Below are 25,794 nucleotides of genomic sequence, written 5' to 3'. Positions count from 1 at the left end.
TTGAATTTGAATTTTTTTACATATTTATTATTCACATTTATTTTCTATTTTTTTTATTCATTTATTTTTATTATTTTTTAGATTATCCAATCTGCTGATGTTATCGTAATTATTTCAAATCCTATAACCACTAATATTTATCAACTCATATGTAACTATACAAACACAATTAAGCAAAAATATAATAATTTCAAGCATTATTAATAATTTTATGTAATTATTTGATAGTCAGTAGATTTAAAAAAAAATTCATATAGTTTATCAGTTTTTACTATTAATCTGTTTTATTTCTTTTCAGTAGTCAATGCTTCTATATTTGAAATAATAATATATTACTGCCTTAAAGAAACAAAACAGAAATGGATCTTCTCTTTGTATTGCTTTAAAAATCCATGTTCCTATAATTCTGATTTTAATGCTATAATAAAAGTCACTGCCCTTATTATTGTTAGCATGACATTTTTGTGAATGTCGACTCAAGCAGCTGCAGATTCACTGCGTGTATTAATTCGCTCTTTGCCTTATGAGCTTTAAATAGTCAAAATCAGCAACTTAATGACAAACAACATGTTTCTACTTTAAAGAGAAAAAAAAAAAACACACTTCAGTCTCTATGATAAATCCTCTACAACTGCATTAAACAAAACGCCAAAGAAATTGGACCACAACCAAAATGACTGGCTGGTGAGAGCAGCTCCAACCCAGATTACAGAGCAGCTGCTGCTTTCCACTTTCACCTAAGCAGCGCTGTGGGGTTGACGGTGCAGAGTACTGTAATTCTGGCAGGAAACTGGCCCGTTAAATAACTTGTAAAGCACATCTCGCCTCAGCCATCTTCAACTGGTGCTTAAATACCAACGATAACGACTACCAATATAACTTCACTGCCTGTAAACCTACTCAACATCCTTCCTGTTTCGCTTCCTTCCTCTGATCCTTCCTTCCTCTAAAGCTGCAAACGGAGACGAACCTCAACCTGCTCGTCTTTCGACGACGACTACTCACTTTCGTACAAACTTGGATGTGAACTTGCTGAAAATCCCCGTGGCACCGTGGCCCCGCCGGGCCTGGCTGTTGCCGTGCGACAGGGACGGGGACGCGGGCCCGCCGGGGTAGGCGGAGCCCTGCTGGTCGCGGGCGCCGCGCTGCTGGCCCGCGTGGAACGTGCTGCGGATGACCCCGCCTCTGGGGAAGTTGGTGCGGTCAGACACGGTCGAGCTGCTGATGTTGTGGGCAGACGGGGAGGCACCGGGCGGCCGCTGCGGCACGGCACTGCAGAGGAGAAGAAAGGGAAGAAAGGGGAGGAGGAGGGGAAAAAAAAGGGAAAGTGGTGTGATAAGGGAGAAAAGTGGGAGGTGATGAACAGAATTTAAAGCTCAAAAACGAGGATGTGGAAGACAAACAAGTTAGAAAAACATTGGAAATCCTTTCACTTTGGTTTTACAGTAAATATTCTGATGAAGTCACGTCAGGTCAGCGACTCACAGGCACACAGTTATGATCTTCAGTCTGAGGAGACTTTCACACTAAAGCTGAGCTAAAGCTTTGCATTAGCGTGTTTCTCTGTGGATGCACAGATCCACTTGAGCCGCTTTTCCACTGGCACGTTGCGCTCTGACCGGTTAAAGTGCGGTTTGGTGTTAACCAGGTAGTGAGCTTTTCCGTTATACGCTCCGGTCCACTTTACGGTGGTCAACTCTCTGCTGACGGAGAACCTCTGGTTCTGATGGACTAAAATAAATCCAGATATTTAATTTTGTCTTATAGAAATTCGTTGCTGGCGCAAACATAATGATTGTTGCACCATATTTACATTATGGCACTTTATTTTTAAAATGTGCAACCTTTTCTACTTAGGTAATGCAGACAAAAGGTACAAACCAATAGCCATGCATAGACTATTATTTCTAATCCAAATAAAAAATAAAATTCACATCACAAGTTAATATTATGTAGTTCCAGTGTTTCCCACGGTGTGACCACAGCTGCACCGTTTCTCTCTTTTTTTCTTATTACTGTTCGTATTTCAGAGCGGCTAGCTGTTAGCAGTTAGCTAGCTCTGCCATTTAGCAAAGAAAAATAATTTTGGTAATTTTGTCCGTTTTAACTTTAGACGGCGAGGAAAAATATTTTTTATTGGATGTATGAAAATATCTGGTTTCATCTGTAACATTTTCAAAATTTAAGCTTTTAATCCAACGTTAGATTGCACTTTATTGATAAAACTGTGCAGATTAAATATAAAGCACTTTAAATGACATTCAAACATTTTCAAGGATTTCAAGCACCTGTACAAACCCTTATATTACTTTAGCTAAATTAATCTTCTCAGAGGTTACAGACTGAATAGAAATCAGGTCTGACTGATTATCTGGATCACCTCAGAGTGTTTCTCTGCTGCTCTCAGCTGCATCACCTAACAGCCTCTCTGCTGTCACCCATAACTACAGCTTTCTGCCAGAGACAGATTACATAACGAGTCTGAAAGCGAAGCTGTCCTCTCCAGCCCCCTCGACAAAACTTAGAGCTCAATCCAGAGCTGAGATCGAGAGAAGAACGTCGGCACATCGGTTAGCGTCAGTTAGATGAAATGAGAAAATAAAACAATTAACGTCAACAACACAGGCTGGATCAGGTAGATTAGTTGAGTAGTTCTGTGAATGGAAATGATGCGAGTTGGGTTAGATAATGTGTGTTAGCATCAAGAGAACCCGTGTTTCTAATGTAGCGTAAGCAGAGGTTAATGGAGCGGCAGCATCGTTTCTAATGCGGGCACAATTACAGGTTTTCTTTACATGCAACATCAAATTAACCTTCAGCTGCTCCCGTCACAAGCAGGCAGCACTAAAGCATCGGTAGAGACCCGACAGGGAAAACGTTTTAATAAAGCTGCGGTTGTGTCTCCATAACGGATCCAGTTTAACATCATCATCATTTTCCTTTATGTAACCGCTTTGGTGAAGCCTTTGTCACAACTAGCTGCAATTAATACCGTGTTGTTGTGGTTTCAGTCTTAATCAGTCTTGAGGGGACATTTTTATGCTGCGACTTAATATCACAGTATTGTCTGTAGCCAAATGCAACCAAGTTTTTAGATTTGAAAAACTTTGAAAATTCAAGTTTTCTTCACAGGTTTGCAGCAACAGCTCCATTATTATGATTACAGCAATGGCTCTGAATAGTTTCTGATTTAATCAACAACATTAATGTTTTATTTGTTTTTTTCCCAGAATGTTTTTCCACCAAATGGCCTTTTTAGAGTCTGTATACTCCAATCATCAACTAGTTTAGTAGTTGATTAATCGTTAACTGGAGCATAAAGGCTAAATGATCTGAATATGCTGCAATATGTTTATGTTTTCCCTCAATTATTGGATTAATTTTAAGTGTATGAAAGCACTGCTATTAAACTGTTATTTCCTTGCATGGAAAGTACTGCTGGTTCAATGTTTCTATTCACTTCATTTACTGAGTTTTTCTTTCCTGGCTCAGTATTTGTGTTAAGCTAATTTATTTTCCTACAGTGTGTTCTCAGAGGAAATCTTTTTGTTTCCCCCAGAATAAAGTACTCCTGGTCCAGTGGTTTGTTTTATGTGTGGATCATCTTCCTCTGCTCAAACACTAGCAAGAAGTGAAGTATTTCCTCCCCCTGTTGCCACATGCTTGCTTAATGTAAGGTCTTCCTTACATAACTGAATTTGACAGAACTGTGTTTTAATTTATATCAAATTGGTATTGAATATGAATCTGACAATTTTATTGTGCAGAACTAGACTCATTTGGATTTATTTGATGCTAATTAGTTTCTTTATTGGATATTATTTACAGTGAATCGGAGTTAAATGTATGATTTAAGTGAAGCTTATTATAACCAGGTAACTTTCTGACTTTAAAGACTTGCAACTCTTTTATACATCCTGTTTTTTTGCAGCCACACAGCGTTTCCTCCTCCTTGACCCCATTTAACCTCTCCAACCGTTTCCAATTTCTTCAGACGCAGAAAACAGGGCAGGTTTTCGAAACGCTTCTCGAAGAAACCTTCAGTTTCAGATCAACAGCTTTGAGGAAGTGGAAATAACGCAGCTCTAAAAATGAGAGACAAATGAGCAGCTATCAGCTGCTGTGTTGACTGCAAGTGCAAAAATTAACACAAAGAGGAGGCGTTTTGTACATCCTGTGCACTTGGAGTCCCTTTTCACACAGAATATTTTTATTTTGGACAGGAGGAATTAAAAATTAAGACAAATGTGCCTCTGTGTGAGGGCTGCAGTCAGAGCCAAAATTTGGGGAATACCACGCTGCTTTACAGGCTACAACCTGTAACTCTTAACTTTTTCTTTCTACATTTATTGAATATTTTACATTACAAAACAAGCAAGTGATGCTGCAACTAGCATTAGATTAACATTCAACAAACAACTAAACTAAAATATCGAATAGAAACAGAAAAACCCCTCAACACTAAGAATAATTTTCTTAATTTCCTTAATGAATCAGTAACTCTGACAAAACATGCGAATCGTTCCAGTTCAGCTCTTAATAATTTTGGTCAAAAATGTTAAACGATTGCTGCTTTAAAATAAAATGCTTGCTGCTTTAAAATAAAATGCTTGCTATTTTTATGCAATATATGTATGCAAAGCATTTCCAGAAAGAATGACACTGACAGAGTAAGGAATCTCTTTTTTTCATTAAGTAACTTTTTCGACTTTCTGTTGCAAAGTTTGCACTTTACCATAACTTCCAATATTGTGTAAAAGTTTGAGGATTTTCTTTATTAAAAAAAAAAGTTAATTTTTCCAGTAGTAAATTTTGTTAAAAATAAAAGCTAAGTTGTTTCATCACCAACTCTTTTCTTACTAATTTTTAAACATTTCCGCTGTTACGGTTTTTTCTGCATTGATGTGCAGCATTTTCTGTTAGTCTTGTGCAGTATGTCATTATTACTATTATTGTTACTGATCTATAAAGCTTCATATACATATATATTTGTTTTTAACAACAAAAACTGTATTTTTATGTGAACCCTTACACTCAAATGTCCCCTTTGTGTGACAATAAAGACTGTTTCTGTTGTGATGCTTTAGGGGCTCTAATTAAATTTTGTTTAGTTGGACCAAAGGCACAAAGGTTCTCAGGGTTGAAAGGTCGCTGACCTCTGGTTTAGATTACACCTGGACTTGCGGCTGTCCATTTATGAGCAGAACACCAGAGAAAAAGAAAAGCAATATAAACTAAACTCCCATGAAAATCAGTCAGAAAACGATTTATTTTGGAAGTTTGTGGATGAATGGACATGTTGTTACAGATGGGAGCGAGTTAGAGGCGCAGATTATGTTCTGCCTGTTGGTGAGTCATGGTTCAGTCCAAGTGTCTGAGTGGTACCTTCTCTCCGGCGTTCCCAACCAGGTTCTGAACAGGCCGAGTTCAGGGCTGAAGGACGCATGCAACAGAACGAGACAGAACCACATACAGCCAGAGGGCCACTTTGACATTCGCTCTGCAGGAAGCTTAACTCTGACATTTGAGCCAGCTGCACCCAAAGTGTTCGAGATCTCCCCGATCCACGCTGGGAATCACAGGCGGCGGTTTGGGGAAAATTAGAGGAAAAATATCAAAGCAGCCCTCAAGGAGAAGCACTGGGAAGCAAGCCGACAGCGGGACAATGCAAGACACAGAAAAGAAGGTAGCAAAGTCTGATTGGTGGTTCTTGTAATGGAGTTGGGATTTCCCAGGCAAATTTGTTTGAGATTAAGATGTATTGCATCAATTTTCACACAAATTAGGGGAACAGAATATTTTTTAGCCAAAAAGAAAAGCCCTCTCTATACAAAAACAGTTGTCAGTATTTAACAAAAATCTAAATCCATTCAAAAAAACCAAAATAAATCAGTTGTAATAACTTCATGACATGATAAAGAGATAATCCATATGTTAATTCAGAGTGCTGAAGAAACTTATAAAATAAAACAAGTCCTCTATAGTATGAAGATGTCACTATTTCAACCTGAAAATCTACCAACACTTCTTTTTGTACCTTTTTAAAAAGGTATTTATTAGCAGTCACTAATAATATTATATATATATATATATATATATATATATATATATATATATATATATATATATATATATATAAATAAAAGTAGTTCTTCTAATTAAGCTCTAAGGACTTATAAGATCCATTTTCCATTTTTAAGATCTCAATTTCTGAGTAAAATGTGCTGTGATACAGACTGCTACAGGAGATGCCATCAGGATCTACAACAACTCCTTGAAGAATCTTGTTTAATAAGAGCTACAACATGTAATTTATCTCTGGGATTAACTAAGTATTTTGAATTTTCTTTGACTTTGTAAATGTAAAGACGTAATTTGTGTTTAAAAACTGCCCATATTTTGAAATATAAGCTAAAATCTGAGTATAAAATTCACATCTGGACTAAAACCAGCCGTTAAATGTGTGGAGAAACATCTTTTTCCTCCAATCACTACAATAATCAACGCTTCCTGTTAGAGGCGTGGAGAAAAACCTGCTCAGCTTGATCTGAAACGTGTGACTGCTCAGTTATGGTCTGACGAGTAAAAAGTGTGATTTGACAGGGCCTGTTTAGCTGCAGAAAAAAAAAGCGAGCCATGTCAACATTCCCACGCTGGCACAGTTTTCTCAACTCGACTGTGTAGTTCCTGGCTGTTGCTAGGGAACCAGCGAGTCTGAGATGGCCAGTTTTAGAAAATGTGGAGATGCTGTAATGGTAGCAAAAAAAAAAAAAAAACATGTAAAGTCACAACCGCTAACAGGTTAGCTGCTAACTTGTAAAGATGAAGGTAAGAACGGTAGTTTTTCAGCTTGTTTGCTCAACAATGAGGTTAATGTTGAATGAAAACATTCTCAAATCATTAGAGAAACATAAAGTTTCCCCATCTTGATTCCATGACTGAATGTGTGAAGATGCAAGCAGAGCAGCAGGAAGAAGAACTGCTTTGATTGATAAAGTCATTAGTGAGAGGGAATTATTAGGGATGCACCGATCCGCTTTTTTCACTTCCAATACCGATATCTGAGGTGCAGTATTGGACAATACTGATCCAATACAGAAAAACAGCACTGAATTGACTTAAAATGTTTCTTTAGACAGACAAAAATGTACTGAATTACAAATTTATTTGATAACTCTGCCCCAGAGTGTAGAGCACATTGAAAATGAACATGTAAACATGTAAAAATAAAGTGCAACAACCTTCTTTTAAAAGGTTCAAAAACTACAACTAGGGACTATAAATGTAATGTTAAATAAATATTAAAGCGTGACGTCACTCAGAGCACACGGCATAGAATTATACTAACTAGATCTGCCCTTATATTGGCACATTGAAATGCCAATATCATTTTTTTCAATAGGGATGCAAATTATTGATTAATGAGTTAATCTAAAGTTGATTGATCTCATCGATCGAGTAATGATTAATTATAAGAGGCCATTTTCTTAAAAACTTGAGTTTTCTCTAGTATCAAGAGAATCGACTGTTTTTCCGTAACATAAAGGACTAGAGTTTTTATAATATGCCAAATTAAGAAAAAAAAATCATCATTCTTTCAGCTGCATTAGATACCGACTGAATAAATTATTAAACTTATTTCTCAAATATAATGTTTTTTACGTTTGCTTTTAATCGTTTTTTAGGTTCCCGTTAGTTTAAGTGTTTACATTTCAAAACAAAACTGCATAAAGTGCATTTTGTGTCCAAAAATGGAATCTGTTTCTGTTCACCATCTTGTTACTGCCCCACCATCTTTGTTTCCCTGTCAACTGGCTTCAGTGATGCCCTCTACTGGATGGAGGCCAAACTGCAACACTAACAGAAGATCTAAATGGATGTTTTAAGTTAATGGACTGGAACAAATTTGAATCTAATGAACAATTAATTGTTTGTATCCCTTACTGGGACCAATACAGATGTTACTATTGGATTGATGCATCTCTAGAAAAATTATTAGAAAGGGGGAAAATCACAAATTTGTCCCAGATTGCATCTTCATCTCTCCTCTGTGTCCTCTCCAGGAAGAGTGGTGTGAGGTAGAAAGGTGTGTGTTTGTGTGTCTGCGATGCAAAGACTTGCCTGGGCCGAGGTGCGTGCAGGTCAGAGGGGCATGGATGATTGGAGGAGGACAGGGACTTTTGGTGGCGGGGACGCGAGGACGTGGAGGAGAGGACAGCGGCGGCTGAGGCAGTGGAGGCTCGGGAGCCCGGAGTGTTTAGGCTGGCATGGGAGGGGAGGGAAGGAGGAAGAGGAGGAGGAACACCCCGCCCGGTGAAACACATCCAAACACATTCACACACACAGCATGGGGCGTTTGCACACACAAGCGGGCGGGGTTTGTGTGAGGGTGGGTGGGGAAGTGAGGTGGAGTATGGTTAGAGGCAGCATTTTTTTTTTAAATAAAATAAAATAAACAAAAAAAAAAACAGAGGAAAGTGAGAAATAAATGAGTAGGGACAGGAGATGCATGCAACAAACACAGTTGGTCTTCATTTGATTTCATCTGTGTGGTTCCACAGAAAAGGAGAAACCACAATCAAACAGGTTTTTTGTGCTTTCATCTTTTCACATAAAGGAAAACACAAAAGGACCAACTTCTAGACGATTCAGAGACGTCGCACCAGAGGAAGGCAATTTATGGAGACAAAGAGAGACAGAAATGTGCAAAGCAATAAAACTCAAAACATTGGGAGACAAAAACATCTCTGTTTTACAGTCTATTGTGCCCACTGTTTAGGACTGCTGTTCACAAACTGAACAACTAATTTTGCTTCTCATCCAGAGCTTTCTAAAAATTATTCATACCCCTTGAACCTTGTTCCAATCTTCTCCCATTAAAACAACACAATGCACAATTATAGGGCATATCTCAGTAGAAATGACTAAACACAAATGGATCCAATTCAGTTTTAAGTTCCAATTTAACTCAATATTGTCACAAAAATCCACCACTTTATGTCGAATTTCCACATGAAATCAGAAAGAAATGCTTTTTGTTGTTGTAACCAAACAAATGTGAAAAGTTTCAAGGGTGGGCAAAACATTATTGTAATGTTTTGTGGTACTATAGTGATAATGACAAGGAATATGATAAATTATAATGTATATTTCAGGCTTTTTCAGGGCACTGCTTACTTCAAAAAGTGTGATTTATATCACCAAGCTGCACAAAGCAACTGCATTTAATCATATTTTCGAATTTACTGATATTTATTGATGCGTCGATCATACTATCAGTGTCGTTATTTTATTTAAAATCAATAATTTAAATATATTATGGCAATAAATGATGTCGCTTTCAAGGGGTATGAAAACTTTAGCAGAATCACCTGTAAATGAACATAAACTAACATTTACTGATAAATATCTACTGCAAAAGCAACTAGCAGCTAGATTTGCCCAAGTGTTGCATGATTGCACTGTCTAAGCTCTGACTTGGCTGCATTATAGATTTAATCTGTGTTCACGCTCCTGTCATGTCAAGCAGCAGATTAGGGCTGAAACGATTAATCGTGATGAATCAATTATTGAAATAATCCTCAACTAATTTAGTAATCGAATAATTGTTAGCTGGAGTAGGCCATTTGCTGAAAAAAGTAGTAATTAAGTCAAAACTGTGCAAATAATATATATATTTTGCATTTAAGATAAAAACACCTTTGTCTGTAAATATGTTTTAACTCAAGCTGCAGTTTTAGTTTCATCTGGTTCGGATTTACTAAAGAAATGCTACATCATTGCACTTTAGGCAATCAAATGTTTGTTTTCTTAACTAAAAAATGAATTTAGTTGTTTATTTGTATCCTTTAATGCATTCCTAATATTGCATAAAAAAGCTTAAGTGGTTAAATGAAATGTATAATTTTTCTTATCCGATTAATTGATTAATCGTGAGGAAAAAACAGATTCAGACTCTCGACTTTCTAAACATTTTCTATTTCCATCTCTTTAACTTCCCTGAACTAAATCTGTGTTAATTAGTAAGCTTGTCCAGATGCTACTAAGCTCTGCACATGACTGACGGCTCTAACTTTGTGTTAACATGGACAGAGGGAGCGAGAGAAAGAAAGAAGAACAACACACACAGTGAGGGTACTGTGTGTGTTCTTGTTTTTTTTTTTTTTTTCTCAGAGTGGTACCACAGGGAGACAGAGAAAGAGATCGTTCGAGAGAGAGAGACAGAGAGAGAGAGAGAGAGAGAGAAAACGAGAAAGAGGCACAGTTACTAAAGTCGAACAACAAATGATTATTCCACAGAAAAAAGAGTGATAACAGTGAGGGGGAAATTCTCTCTTTCCGATATGGATTAGCAAGGCTGGCGAAACAAAGCACTGCTTTCATTTCTGGAGTTTTACACATCAGGACATAATAAAAGCTATCAGGTCTTAAAATAAAACTACATAAAGGAGAGAGAAATTAGTGGAGTTTGTTCACCCCTAATCCTTTCATAGGATTTAAGAGGGAAAGCAGCAAACAGGTGATAGTCATTAAATTTGTTTGATCAGTGGCAATCTCGAAAGAGAAGGAGATTAGAAAGTTTTCAGCTCTAAAGTGTGCAGCTGTGTTTTGACACAATGCCAGGCCGGAAAGGCATCAGCAATGGCTTTAGTGCTGTCAATCTGGGAAGGGTTATAAAGTCATTTACAGACAACTAAAGCTATGATCCAACAGCAGGTCTCAATGAGCAATTTAACATTTTTTTTGCTAAAATACAATTGTTTATTTTTGTAATTGTTCTTGCTACTAAATAAACGCAATCGCAATCAGACTTGTGTATGAATAGTTTACAACCCCAAAGAGATGCGCATGTGAAGAAGAAGAACGTTGACGTCACACAGCAGTGTATGTTCGTGGAGGTAATAGAGTGATAACAGTGAGGGGGAATTGTGGATAGATTTCAAGTTTATTCAGCAATGATTCTCAAAATCATGCAGCAAAAGAAAAAAAAAGAAACAAAAAGAAAGCACGACTAATAGCAGTGACCCCTTGTGGAGAATTGACTGCAATTTTTGTAGAGAGGTCTGTTTGGATGCATAGTGAGCACTATGAGTGGTGGGATGTACTTCAGTGACAGACTTCTTTCATATTATTCATAGGTATATTTTTCAGCTAATGTTTACATCTGGATTTACTGCGTCTGGGTTCTTCTGGCGGCAACTCATGTTTCACATCAATGGTGGCATTTAAGTTAGCATTAGCTTTTTAGCTAATTTGTCTGCAAATTTGTTCTCAATGAACAGATTAGGTTTATTGAACATGCTAGTGTAAGCCAACACGATGAAAGAATTTAAGCCAACATAAGCTTTTTGGCTACAAACGCTTCAAAAACAATCAGATATGTATCCGATTAAGTACCACATATAGAAGAGGCACAAATTGGACTTTTCAGGGTAGAAAATATCAGAATTTATATAACAAGTCAGATTTGGGTCCCATTTGCCTGCTGTGTGAACATAGCCATAAAGTCCAAGCTCCAGCTAGCATGTTAAACGGTCAAATTTGTGAACAGCACTTTCTCAGATGAACAATTAGAAAAATGTAGTTTAGCTAGTAGAAAAATATGCACTATTGGATAGTTGTGTGTATAATTGCCAAGAAATTGACTATATCTAAGATGTTTATTCTAAATGGAGTTAAATTTAGTTTTAAACACATTCATTCTTGATTCATATTCTGAAAGTAAGAAAGCTTTTGTGTATTTTTATTCAGCGGTTAGACTTAAATACCTTCAACACTTGGTTGAGACCAGATCATTTTATTAGGTCCTGACATGAAGGAAAAAAGTTAGAACTGACAGTGGATGTACTTTCATTTGACCATGACTATGTTTAAAGCTGTGTAAGCCTATAAACACAGACCACACAAATTAAGGAAAGGGTTAATATTCCACTAGTGGTGCTAATCTCAAAAAGAGAGTGAGGGAATGTACAAATAGGACGAAAGATTAATATTAAGACGAGGAGGACTAAAGGAAGCCGAAAGAAAGGAGGAGTCAGAGAAAAGTAAGACTCAAAGTCCAGAGGGATAAGCGCTCAGACAAAGATAAAGAGGACCAAATTAAGAACATTAGAAAAGTTGTGACAGAGAATGAAGATGAGAGAGAGACAGCGGGAGAAGCAAAACAAGTAAAAAAAATTTTAAAAGCCCAAACTTCAAAAGCATTAATGATGATCAAAAAAATGCAACTTCAAAAACAAAGCAGATGATAACCACTATGTTAGCAGAAACTAGCAGAGCTAATAGACCCACATGACTTTAAAAACATAAAGCAATGAGCTCTGAAATGAGCCCTTCATCACCAGGCAGCGCTGAATCAGAAGACAAAAATCTGTGAAAAATGTTTAGATACATCAGTGCCTGAGCACAGATTCAGCTGAATTTCTGCTACTGTAGATAAAGCGCTGCTGGCACCGAAAGGGGTCATTTGAGAGCGACAACGTGAACAGTAATAAAGCAGTTATGAACCATGAACGCCGTCGCAGTCGGGATTATGTTTTGGCTTAATGTTTAAAGCTCATGAGAAAGCACACAAAGCGTATGGCTGGTTAAGCATGAGCTGCATGTGAGGACATGAATGAGTTGGGAAATTTAATGACGATTTGGGCAAATATTTGCTTTCGATTATCAATTTGTAGTTCCAGTGAAGACAAAAGACGTTTTTATTTTTTTGTCCAAACTGGAAAAGTCTGAAGCAACTGAGGAGAAAGAGTTTGAAGCATGAGCTAAATTTAGAAAGAGTAAAATGAGAGGGAGTATCCCAATCCCAGAGGAAGAACATGGGAAGCCGGTTTTATAGCCTAATATTATAGTCTTGTGATTCCTTTTACTGTCCAGTTCCCTCAAACTCCCCGTCCTGACTGCCGGGCCTCCATGTCAGCAACATGGGGGAAATCTGTAATCTACTGGAGGTCTGGCCTAAATTCCCAGGAGGGCCTGATTTTGGAGTCCAGGAGGGCTTACCCCTCCCTGCGCCAGCTGGCAGCACTCTGCAGAGCACCAGCCAAGGTCTGGGGATCAGTCAGCGACGTGGCTGAGGGGCAGCTTCATTCACAAACTGGTGTGAGCGTGCTCCTGCTCGGCGTGCAGTGGCGGGGAAACGGCACCGGCTGCCTTTTGATTGCTGTATGCGGGTGTTTGTACCGTGGTCTGTTAGAAACCTCGTTATTTTGCGAGCGTGGGGTGTGTTTGTGTACCTGTCCTTGCCGTTCTGAATGCCAGTGCCAAGCGTGGCTCTCTCAGCCAGCGGAGAGTTCCGACTGCGGCTGGTACCGGTGGAGAGGATGCTATTCTGCAGACGGACAGATGATAGAAATGTTAAAACCAGAGTGACTGGTCGCCTTCCATGTCAATCTTATTTCCATATTGGAATACAATTCACTGAAATACACTGGAGGTTCTGCACTGTGGTAATGGCAGCTTAATGACTGATACAGAGAAATAACAGCATTTCTACACCCGACACAATGCTTATGTAAGCAGTTGAGTGGCTATTTTACGGATGGACGATATGGCTGAAAAACGTGACGGTATGAGAGTTTCATATCAGTCAGTATCAATAATTATTTATTAGTTTTTTGTTTTAAATATATGAAATACTGCCAAACTGGTTGCGTGACCTTTGAGTTTTCACTCCACGTTGTTGTTTTCTATTTTTAAGCAGTTATGACGCACGGTGGTGAAACCTGAAACTGCTGCTGCGCAAAGTTACTCAACTGGCTGTTGCTAAGGGTGAGTGAGTTGTTGCTAGGTCACCAAAGGGTGGGCAAGTTGGTTGATTCCACCATCCTTGCTTAGCTAGTTGAGAGAGGTTGAACAGGTAAAACCTTTCGTCTGCCTACATCCCCCAGAATGCTGTACGGTTCTGGATCAGAGTTCAGTGAAATGATTGAATATTCTATTGGATTGATATTGATCACGTGTCGATTGCGATATACATCGTTATTGATTTACATTGGAAAGAACCATTGCTGCTTAAAACACTATCCTCTCTTCATGGAAAGTATGCATGGCCTTGTACTTTAGTTTCTCTTACTTTATCTACTCTGTTTGCTTTCCTTTCCCATAGAAAGTTTATATTTTTAGACAGAGCTGCTAAGGAGCCATTGATGCCAGTAACGTTTTGTCCTCTCTCTATCTGAAGACATTGCTCCTGGCTCATACCAGGCTCAGTGTTTTGTTCCAACGCTGCAGTTACTGGTTATTTTAGTAATCATTTATTCCATTGATTTATCGGATAAATAAAATTGGCACTTTCTGTTGATTTTTTTATTTAACCATTTAAGCTCATCTTTTACAATATAAAAAAATGGAAATAAATAATTGAAATTTGTCAAGGAAAACACATTTTATTGCCCAATATGCTTTAGTGTATGCTTGATAATTTGCAGGAAGGTAAAAAAAAATCTGCATGTGAAAAGTACAGCCCTTTTTTTTTTTGACTTATCAATACAGTTTAAGGTTGATATGTTTAATATTTTTTCAAACAATCTGATGTGAAAGTTGCTTATTAAGAGGTTTTAATTTTTTTTTTTTTTTTTACAGAATTTTAATTAAAACCGCCACTTGAGGAGTTCTTAATAGAACATATTTACAAATAAGGTTTTTCATCTTAAATGCTAAATGTTTGTACTATTGTAGGCATTTTTTGAGTCTGTGTAGTCAGTTAATGATTATTTTATTACTAATTTAGCTGACAATTGTTTCACTAAGCGATTAATCATGATTAATCGTTTCAGCCCTACTTTGTTAAGCTGTTTTAATCCCTGGCCATTGACAGAACCATGGAAAGTATTCCTGACTCAATGCTTCTGTGGTTTTTTCCCTTTATCTGCTTCTTATAGTGATGTATGAATCCGTTTTTTTTCTTTTGAAAAGAAATGAATCCTCTACAGTTTCACAACATGGTTTATTGGACAGTCATTTACTAACTGCCACTTTATAATCAAAAAGTGGACAGTAGGGCTGAACAGAGGCTTACATTTCTTCATCAGTTGATCGACAGGAACAACCTTATGTCATTTGAAGAGTTATGTAGGAATTTTCATCTCCAGAAAAGTGATTTCTTTAGATATTTACAGTTGCGCTCTTTTTTGTCTGTACACAGGGATTGGGAAAGAGTACTAAATCCCACAACAATAGAAAACCTTCTAATCCAATACCGGGAAAGGGGGAGGGGATAAAAAATTGATAGCAAAGTTATATAGTGTATTTCTGTCAATGAACCTTAACGAACCCACTTGGACAAAACAAAGATGGGAGGCCAAAATAATCTCTGACGAAACATGGGAGGGAATCTGGACTGAGGCACATCGAGTTACAAACTCAAATACGTGGCGGGAATATGAATGGAAAATTATTAGCAGATATTTCAGGACCCCAGCTGTAGTTGCCAAGATGGATCCTAAAGTACCAAGCTTGTGTTGGAGAAACTGTGGCTCAGCGGTCCCCAATCATACAGACATTTCTTGGTCATGCCCCAAACTGCAAAACGTTTGGGATGAGGTGTACGGGGCTATAAACCAAATCTTCCCGGAAGTTATACCAAAGGATGTTACAGTTACGTTACTTGGTATTATATACCAGATGGTTTGCAAGGACGGACCAAAGTATATCTGTTAAATGTCCTTTTTACAGCAGCCCTGAAATGCATTACAATCAGGTGGATGCAGTTGGAACCACCTTCTTATGACTTATGGGTTCAAAAAGTAAGGGAATTGTATAAAATTGTATAAAAATATCATTAAGACTCCAAAAAACCACTTTTAGCCTGCGCTGGGGGCCAGCAGAAACTATGTTGATGTAAATAAGCCCAACAAGTTTGTCTCTTGGCATATGGTGTTTAGCTATCCCGCCCAAAGTGTATCCTTATTTTAGGGTTGTATGGTGATGGGTCTGCGGGTGTGATGCTGAGGTCGTAGGATATCATGCTAAGATGTTTATTTTATGGAAAACTTCATATTGTCAACATTTGTGTTATGTACCATTGATGTATGGCTGTATTATTGCTCTGTAAAAATAATAAAAGTGTAAGTTAAAAAAGAAAAAAAGTGGACTGTATTTAGATTTGAATGTGTTCGTATGACTGGATTGTATTCAAATGAATTTGGAAAAAAAAAAAAAAGGGAAAGGATTTTAATCGGACACATTAAATGTCCTGAATCTTTTTTCTCTGTAAACATTTTTTCCGAAACAGTTTTTCACATTTTATTTTAAAGTAGTAGAGTGGATCTCTTGAGGTAGAAACATTGAAGCAATGTTAAAGAAACAACAAATAATCAGAAAACATCTCTATTCTGGTATTGCTGTTTAAGTAAAACACATAAATGAATGGATGCAGTTAATTTATTTTCGTCGTTTCATTAGAGCACGGCGTTTGGCAGGTCTTACAGTGGAAGGCGTGGCGCTCTTTTTACGATCCGATGAGACCAGAGGGCTGGCCCCCACCTTGGTGGTGGAGCTGCCTGACGAACCTTTTCTCCCAGAATCCTCTGCTGTAGAGCGGTTGTCGGACTGACCTCCCCTCTTTGAGTAGGAGGAGCCTATGAGAAGACAGAGTTGGCGTCAGAAGCAACATCAGTTTTAACGAGCTGCAGCTCATTTGTCTAGGATCACACCAATTTCTACTTAATTTAAATGTTTTCCACAACACGACTAAATGTATCTACAAAATAAATGCTTCACTCATAAAACTGGACAGAATAAAAATCAAAAAGACTCACAAAGACGAGCTTATTTGTTTTTCAAACAACCAGATAGCTAAACCTGCTAATTTCCTGGTAGTATTGTCCCAATTCACATTTCTCCCCTTCACACATCAGCTTTAATGAACTCTGATAAAAAACCAGCCTCACTCTGGTCAGTGGTTCTGCGATTCTGAGGCTTCGGGTTGGACGACACGCTGCGCTGTACCTGTGAAGAGGGAACGAAGGAACAAATTAGCCAAGTACAATGTAACAATGAGATAATACTGTCGAACTATTGTGCTGCTGTTGTTTTTTAACCAAACTGAAGTTCCTATGGGATGTCACAGGTGCAGGAAATGATTTGATCATGTAAAAGTAAGTAAAGAAAAACAGAAAATAGTTTTAAAAATAATAAAGGCGGGCGTGCCGTGGTGGAGTAGGGGTTAGCGCGACCCATATTTGGAGGCTTTCAGTCGCGGGTTCGACTCCCGGACCCGACGATATTTGCCGCATGTCTTCCCCTCTCTCCTTCCCCATTTCCTGTCAGCCTACTGTCATATAAGGGACACTAGAGCCCACAAAAGACCCCCTGGAGGGGTAAAAAAAAATAATAATAATAGTAAAAGCCTAGTTTTTTTGTATAACTAGGCCTGTCAAGATAAATTTTGCTGGACCTAAATTGTCCCAGAAATTACTGCGATAAATGATAATATTGTCATTTTTAACTATAGTTATGAAAGTACACCATAAAATAGAAAAAACGTTAATATCCAGAGAATATTTAACCCAGGACCTGGAGCACATTTTAAATATCCAAAATAAATAAACAAAACTATAAAACTATTAAATAAAATGGATTATAAATGTCAACAAAACAGAGTTGCCTTTCAAAACGTATTGATAAAAACACTTGGACAGGGAAAACAAGCAAAAAAAATAACGCAAACTAACTATTTTAGTCTATTGTCAAATGTTTGCAGCATTTCACTAATATTAAAGATTAAGCTAATTACACAAATGAACATGCAAATGCAAATTATTGAGGTTTACTGCTGGAGCCACTGAATTTGTTTACATTTTTATAGAAAGAGCCCCAGTCCACAGCCTCCATGTTCTTTAATGCCCATATATTCAGAAATTACAAAGAGGAAAGGTGTGATTTAGAGGTAAAAATAAAACAGTAGCAGCATTAATATGTGTATTTGTACCTTGTGAGGTGGAGAGGGGGCATTTATGTTGCTTAGATCACTTCCTGGCCTTGGTTTGAGGGGTAATTCATCCAGCTGAGGAGAAGGAAAAACATCATCAGGCACTGAGACACAAACACAAAAAAGACTAGTGGTGCTCTTATGTTTTTATGTAAATACTGAAAGGAGTTACTAAGTCACTCTATTACAAAACAAAACAGAGAACAAAGGGTTGGTGTATGAGCATGAGAAGAGGTCAGTACCTCAGAGTTCCTATAGTCCAGAAGCAGGAACGTCGCCATCACTTCATTGTACTTCTGGTTCAACAGAGAATCCTGGATCTCTTCCTGGGAATATCCCATCCGCAACATTTTCTCTGTACACAACAACACAAATCATTCATTATTAAAACTCTGTGCTCCTTGTGTAACCATAACCCTGTATGTGACAGGGGAAAGATTGGTGGATCCGCTATGTACCTGTTCTCCTGGGGTCTTTGTAATCTGGCAGAGGTTCGATGTAGGGTTTGAGTTCGTCCTCTTCGTAGCCCACATTCATCCATCGGTCCCTCATTATCTGCTGCTGGGATAAACAAAAAAAAACATACAGAATGACAAGGTTTGCTAAATGGAATAAAATAAACTGCTGCATCCTAAGTGCACAATGAAGCATTACCTCAGATCCTTCCTCCCAGTATCTGATAAATTTCATAACCATTCCTGCTCCCAAAAAACCATGTGTTTAACCAGGGTTCTTACATTTTTCCCACAGTAAAATCCAGCATTCAAGCATTTTTAAGGTAAGTCTCAAACATTTTCTGCAACGCACTTTGGAGATAAAAAGTTTCAAGACAAATGTTTGTGTTTTGAAAATTATCTGACACACACCCTGTGTAGATACTAGTCAGAACTAGCCAAAGAAATCCCTCAATTTTAATCATGTTTACTGTATAAAATATCAGGTAAACATGATTAATTACACCAATTACACCGATCAATAAGTCATTGAGCCATTAGGAATTATAAATATTCATTACACTAAATCAATCCAAACAAAGTGTGCCAACATAAAAGACATTCCTGCTCAAATTAAATGCTTCAACACAGTATACAAAGAACTTTATGAAAAAAATCTCTTGCTAATTTGTCTAGCATTTAGCAAATAAAAATAATTTTGGTGATTCTAACTAATCTAAAAGAAAAACTAGTTGATTAACTACAGACAGCGATTTTATTTTATTTTGTGTATGGAAATATATTGTTTCAACTGTAAATAACATTTTTCACATTTAGTGTTTTAATCAAGCATTAGGTTGCACTTTATTACAAAACTGTGCAGTTTGAATATCAATCACCTTCAAAGACTTGAACCAGAAAAAAATTATTTTTCAAACCTTGAAAGCACCCGTAAAAACAGTGTATACATTCTTAATACTTCTTTTTTTTTATCTTTGTGTGAACCTAAATGCCTCATTCCTGCTGTTATAACAAAAAAAAGCTTTAAAATGCAATCAGAATCATCCCCCCTGCTTCATTAGTATCATTTTGTTCTTGAAACAAAAGTCCCGCTGTTTTCCAGTTAGTAGCATTGACATAAAACTGAACCTAGCATGTGTTCACTATGCCTTTAAAAATCACTTTACACTTTAGTAACAAAGTCACATGCAGCTGATGAAACAATCTAGGTTTACCACATCAGTGTTTGTGCAACAAACTCTGGTTGTATGCAGTGTTTAATAATAATTCAGCTTTATGTAACATGTTTAATAGTCATGATTAGTGGGATTTCCTGTTTACTGCTGTAGTAGCTGCGTGTTTTGTGCTTTTAAATTAGTGCATGTCTGCATACCTCGAGGCTGCCTCTTTTGGAAGGGTTTAGGATCAGGAACTTCTTCAGCAAGTTCTCACAGTCAGTGGACATGTAGAAAGGAATCCTGTATTTACCACGCAGCACACGCTCTCTCAACTCCTGCACAGCGACAAGAGCATCAAAAGTTAAGGGTTAATTCAACATATTTAGTCCATCTTTAACCAGGCAATCAGGTCTGTTCAGATAGGTTTTAAAAATTGTGTTTACTTGAAAAGAAACAAGGGAATCTGTCCAAGTAGAAGACAAAAAAATCACTTCAAAAACTGGTTTTTAATGTACTCCTTAAGTGTTTGGACAATTACTTTACAACCAGAAGCTGTTAATAGAGTTAAAATTTTCTGGCTTTTAGATACAATATGAAAAGAACCAAGAAAGTAAAATTAGAAAGATTCAAAAGAGTTGTGCTTTTTTTATTGTTAAATATGCAGTAATATCTAGAATCCACACAAGCCAAGATTGTGGCTCTTCGAACCCACATGTGGTCAACAGTAGGAAGTGAAACTCAAGGTCACCGTTGTGTCACCTTTATGTGACACAAAGTCATGGATTACAAATCAAAGATTTATGCAAACTGATTATTAAAAAAAGTAAAATATTAAAACGTAATCAATTTGTATTTTTAAATATAACCAACATTAAGTGTTTGTTGGTCTTTTTTCTGTTTTTTGTGATTGTTTTTCCTTTTTGTTATTTTTGTTTAATATGTAAATGTTCAGCAAAAAAAGGTACAAATATCATCAATTACTATATCTGTGTTAATAGGATTTAATTAGCTTTTTCTGAAAGTGAAAATTTTTCACATTAAAATAGAAAAATTAAAAGTGTCTAAATTTTTCAGTGAAATTTTGCATTTCTTTTTGGTCTAGTTTCAAGTGGAAATATCTTAGTACACTTGAAATAAGACAAAAGTTACTTAACAGAAACTTTTCAGTAAGATATAGGAGTTTATTTTAAGGTCAATCATTCATTAATATTGATGAAAAAAAGTTCAAATTTCATTGGCAGATTATTTCACTTATAGCATTGGAAAGTTGTCTTGTAAGTGAAATAATGCGCCAATGGAACAAGACCTTTTTCTTCAATGTCTTATTTCAGTTTCACAAAGATGTTTGCACTAGAAACCAGACAAATAGTTGGTAATATTTTGTATTTTGCAGTGTGCAACTGCAATGAAGACTAAATTTAAAAAATGTGTCCGGCCCTTTATCTTGTTTGCTCCACATCTCCTCATTTTGAATTTAGTGGGTCAAACGGAGCAGAAACTAGAAGGCTAGTTTCTAGTGCATCAAGCTAGAAACTAGCCTGATAAATCCAGCAACCGCCCACCGAACGCAGACGTCTGATTGTGTAACGCACAGAAAACACAAAAACAAAAAAGTCTTCCCGTCCCAACCTTGAGGTTTTGTCCGTCGAAGGGCAGTGAGCCGCTGACCAGCGTGTAGAGGATGACCCCCAGGCTCCAGACGTCCACTTCGGGCCCGTCGTACTTCTTGCCCTGGAAGAGCTCCGGAGCGGCGTAGGGCGGGGAGCCACAGAAAGTGTCCAGCTTGTTCCCCAAAGTAAATTCATTACTGAAGCCAAAATCTGCTATCTTGATGTTCATATCTGCGTCCAGCAGCAGGTTTTCTGCCTGCAGTCAGAGAGGCGTGGGAACAGAGGAGGAGGAGACAGATGGACCAAAAAGTGAGGCACAGAAGAGGGTTCGTTTGTCCAAAAAGTGCATCAAGCTAGAAATTAAGCTGATTATTTTTACTCTGCCTCATCTAAATGATTTATTTAGACTAAGTCTTTCATTCCTCTTCTTCCATGCAAACTGTGACAGCAGAGAGAATCTCACTGCGTTTTTTAAATGAGTTTAAAAAACTATAATAGTATTTGTTAAAGACTGAAAATAATAATAATAATAATAATAATAATAATAATAATAATGTTGGATCAAACACGTGCTTTCAAAGTGATGGTCTGAGGCAAAGTGAGCTGCCGGTGCTTATACCTTTATGTGCGCCTTTTTATCTTTAAGCCTGAAGTGAACCACCGAGTAAGGAGGCTGGGTTGCCTAGCAACAGGTGTGCTCTCCTTTTCACTTGCTCTGAATGCTCGGCAGCTTCTGTGCGTTTCTGGGTGAATGAGCATCAACTACAAAACGGACATCGTCTCAGAGCTCTGATCCCAAAATGAATGAGAGCAATTTCTGCTCTTTTTAACGGCACCAGGTGGGATTCTGGTGGGGAAAACCCGTCAATCCCCCTGAGGCTTCACACTATTACAACAAAACTGTGACACAAAAACATTTCTAACTTGATCCAATTACTTTGAGAGCAACATAATTAAGACTTTATTTATGCTGACTTGTTTTTTTTTAATGCTAATAAATATGGATGTGTGTGAAGAGACCAACTAATTTAGAAGACTAAAAGAAATAAAGTTGAAATATGAAGTCAAATATTAAGAAATATAAAGTCAGAATGAGCTAAAGCAGCTTCTTTCAATAGATGATGTAAAAAGGAAGATTTAAACATTGATGGAGAATTTTTTAAAAGTTAGCAAAGGTGACAAACATGCTGTTTTATATGCCTGTAGATTTACCTAAAAATATCATTCTGTTGCTAGTTTTACAAAATCTCAACATAAGATAATTGAGAAATTATCATTTATATATAAAAGTAGAACAGCTGAAATGTTTAAGGCTGATTTGTGTATTTGCATCTTTTAATGTATTTCTGGTATTGTATAAAAAAAACTGCTGTCAATTGTTTTTATCTGATTCATTATCAGAAAAATCAATAACTAAAATAATTGTTAGTTTATCTAAAATATAGTTCAGAACAAGAAGAAAAATATCACATAATGAACATTCTCAGCTTTAAATATATATTCATATTTTCTGCATTCTTTGTTTTGTTTCTTTTAATGATTACAAAGTTTAGAAAACTTGTAAACACTTCATACCCTTTTAGTTTTAGAAGACTAAACATTCTTGAAAAGCAAAACATTGAGTTCTGCCTCAGTGTGGGACCGAGGGGGGGTTTCTTTGAGGTTATTGTGGCAGTAATCACGATAATGTCTACACGTCTGCCTTCTGGCACAATAAGAGGATTTAAAAAGCGCCATAATATGATGAACTGAAACGACCCTGAGGATCGGATTGGCGTGTGCAAAGCTGCGGCGGAGGTTTTGCCCCCAAATTCTGTGAATCAAACAAAAATAACCCAAACAATTTTCCTAAAACGGACAAAATGTGGCGATCAAAAAGAGAGACATGGATGGGAACACGGAGAGGTTATATCATCTTCCACTTGTTGGAGGGGAGCAGAGCTTAATCCAAAATTAAAATCATATGAGGATTAATGTGTTCAGAGAGATGGGGATGCTTCATTTCACACAGAAAATCGCTCATTCAGTAACGTGTGTGTGTGTGTGTGTGTGTGCGCTCACCTTGAGGTCTCTGTGTACTATACATTTCTGATGACAATACTGCACTGCTGACACAATCTGGAGGGTGACAAAGTGGGTGAAAGGGAGAGAGAGGACAACAAGGCGTTCAGGGTGAAAGAGTTGCATAATTAAGTAAACGGCAGAATGCTTCATTAGGAATTAATCAGGAAGCATTTATGAGGAACAAGAATAGACTCAAGGTTTGTCACAGAAATGTTGCTGAAAAAAAAACAAGAAGCTTCAATTCATGCAACGCCATTTCCTGGACAGTGTCTTGCAAAAGTATTCATACCTCTAGAACTAGGGCGATACATCGAATTTATCGATTCATCCAATTTTGTTTTTGGAAATTTAATTTTAGGAAAATCATATTTTTCTTTTCCAACAATGAACTCCTTGTGTTTCTATAGTTCAGAGCAGAGGTGTGACCAAGTCACTGTGTTGCAAGTCTCAAGTAAGTCTCAAGTCTCTGTCCTCAAGTCCGAGTCAAGTCTCAAGTAAAGACAGGCAAAAGTCGAGTCAAGTCTCAAGTCAGGAACCTTTAATTTCAAGTCATTTCGAGTCGTTTTTATTTTATTTTATTTTTTATAATTTGCAATTATACATAAAATTCAAATAATAGACCATTTGTTCTTTTTAAAATATGTATTTATCTCAAATGATAGAACATGTGTAGCTGAACACAAAGTATAAAAAACATTTTTAAATTGGACCACTTTATTGCGCAGTTCTGTTAAACTTGATATTCAATAAAAAAAAGACGAAAATGCTGACATTTCCACAGCACAATACAAAGAACCATAACAGCAGTTTTTTCCTCTTTTCTCTGACCTGGTCACTGAGTGAACATGTATTTTTATGTGTCCATGTTTTGAGTGACATAAGAAACAAAACAAATATATCAACTGAACAATTGACAGAAATCTGCAATTGAGGATACTGTATTTCAGTTAACTATTCTGCATTGCATTTGCAAAAGACCAAACTGGCCAAAAGTCTGTCTGTCATTTGTGCACGATGAGGACGTAAAATGATGCCACCATAGCTGAAGACACGCTCCACTGGAGCACTGCAAGCAGGCACTGCCAAAACTCTGGTGGCCACATTAAACAGTGAAGGAAGAGTGTGCATGTTCATTGCCCAGAACCAATTTAACCCGGAGTACACATGCTAACACGAAGTTAGCTATAGTCAACTATCTTACAGCAAAAGAAAAGTGCCACCTACCGATCTCTGTGAAGCTTCAAATGCCTGACAAAGTTGGACGTCGTGGCATCTCCATCCGATATTCTCTTCTTGCATGTTTTACAAGTTGCAGTTCGTTTTTTAGTCGAAAGTTCATAACCTACGTAGCCAAAAGAAATTACTCGCGGAAGCATATTCGAGCGGTTATTTCGTATTTCGTTCCCTGAGCTCTGTAGCTTTGCCGCGTTTTTTTAAACGTCCAAATCCTGTTAATTTGATTGGTTGTGCTGCAGCTACGTACACATACATACATAAGGAGAGAGGAAAACCATAGTGACGGTCTGCGCATATTGATATGGAATGAGTGAAATTAATTAATGACGCCACTTTATAAATAATGTGTTTTAAATTTTAAGACTTTGAGTAAAAAATATCAAGTCTTTTCAAGTAAACAGCTTCAAGTCGAGTCAAGTCCCAAGTCAATGGCATGAAAGTCAAAGTCAAGTCCGAGTCTTTCAGCATTTTTTCAAGTCAAGTCTCAAGTCGTGATTTTAACGACTCGAGTCTGACTCGAGTCCAAGTCATGTGACTCGAGTCCCCACCTCTGGTTCAGAGTGATGTCAGCGCGCCCAAAGCTAACATCTAGTTTGGCAAACTCTGTATTTTAGCTTCTAAATATTTAAATTCACAGAAAAAACTCACAGAAAAAATGATTGCAATAAAATAAAGTTTTTGAAAATATTTTCTGTCACGTGGAGTTTCTTTTTAAGAAAGCGAGAGAAAAAAAACCCCAAAATAAAATAAATCAGAAAATCAAATTTGGTAAAGAAAAATGAAAAAAAGAAAAAGATTTTGGTAAAAAATTTTTAACAAAAAGTTAATTTTGAGCCCATAAAATGGGAAACAAGAAAAAAGGAGAGGGAAGGCATGAGTTGGGACAGAAAATGAATTAGAAAAAGAAAAGAGAATGAGTCCTCTTTTAAAAAGATGGGATACAGAATACAGAAGTCTGGAAATGCATATATTTTATTTTCTATATCCAGACTTGAAAAACTGTGAATTCAAATCCCAAACTTTTCCTGATTTAGTAATAATCAGTGTCTGTCACTGATTTGTGAAAGACAACAAAACTTAAAAAACTGGGACATGGAATGAGGATGATAAAATAATTAAATTTTTTTTTTTACAAACTAAACATCTGAAATGTGTGGTGTGAACTTGCATCCCTTCTCTTTTTAATTCCAAGCCCCTAAACAAAATCCAAAATATCACATTGCCATTAAAAGCTATTAATATGATGCTATTAATGTGACGATTGTTGATTAAATGTGAAAGGATTTGAGAATGAATACTTCGCAAGGTACTGTAGTTTCCTTTAAATAAAAACCAAGATA

General features: G+C 37.0%; 1 protein-coding gene across 9 annotated transcripts in view; it reads right to left on the bottom strand.

Annotated features, from left to right (window-relative positions):
* Positions 1-25,794, bottom strand: part of mark2b (MAP/microtubule affinity-regulating kinase 2b) — a 67,607-nt gene that overhangs the window by 12,006 nt on the left and 29,807 nt on the right. For 6 of the 9 annotated variants that reach the window (XM_032582037.1, XM_032582036.1, XM_032582041.1 and 3 more), the window contains 11 exons: positions 23,216-23,272; positions 21,174-21,410; positions 19,760-19,879; positions 18,391-18,493; positions 18,175-18,287; positions 17,933-18,007; positions 16,893-16,950; positions 16,429-16,580; positions 13,236-13,330; positions 8,122-8,262; positions 1,006-1,272 (listed from right to left, as the gene is read on the bottom strand). In XM_032582037.1, the coding sequence (XP_032437928.1) occupies positions 1,006-1,272; positions 8,122-8,262; positions 13,236-13,330; positions 16,429-16,580; positions 16,893-16,950; positions 17,933-18,007; positions 18,175-18,287; positions 18,391-18,493; positions 19,760-19,879; positions 21,174-21,410; positions 23,216-23,272 (1,418 nt within the window). The remainder of the gene's footprint in view (positions 1-1,005; positions 1,273-8,121; positions 8,263-13,235; positions 13,331-16,428; positions 16,581-16,892; positions 16,951-17,932; positions 18,008-18,174; positions 18,288-18,390; positions 18,494-19,759; positions 19,880-21,173; positions 21,411-23,215; positions 23,273-25,794) is intronic. The other 3 variants (XM_032582039.1, XM_032582044.1, XM_032582045.1) reach the window with 3 other exon arrangements.

This window comes from Xiphophorus hellerii, chromosome 14 (assembly GCF_003331165.1).
Source record: "Xiphophorus hellerii strain 12219 chromosome 14, Xiphophorus_hellerii-4.1, whole genome shotgun sequence".
NCBI lineage: Eukaryota > Metazoa > Chordata > Actinopteri > Cyprinodontiformes > Poeciliidae > Xiphophorus > Xiphophorus hellerii.
The sequence above is the reverse complement of the archived record's forward strand: the minus strand, read 5'-3'. Positions and strand labels throughout refer to the sequence as shown.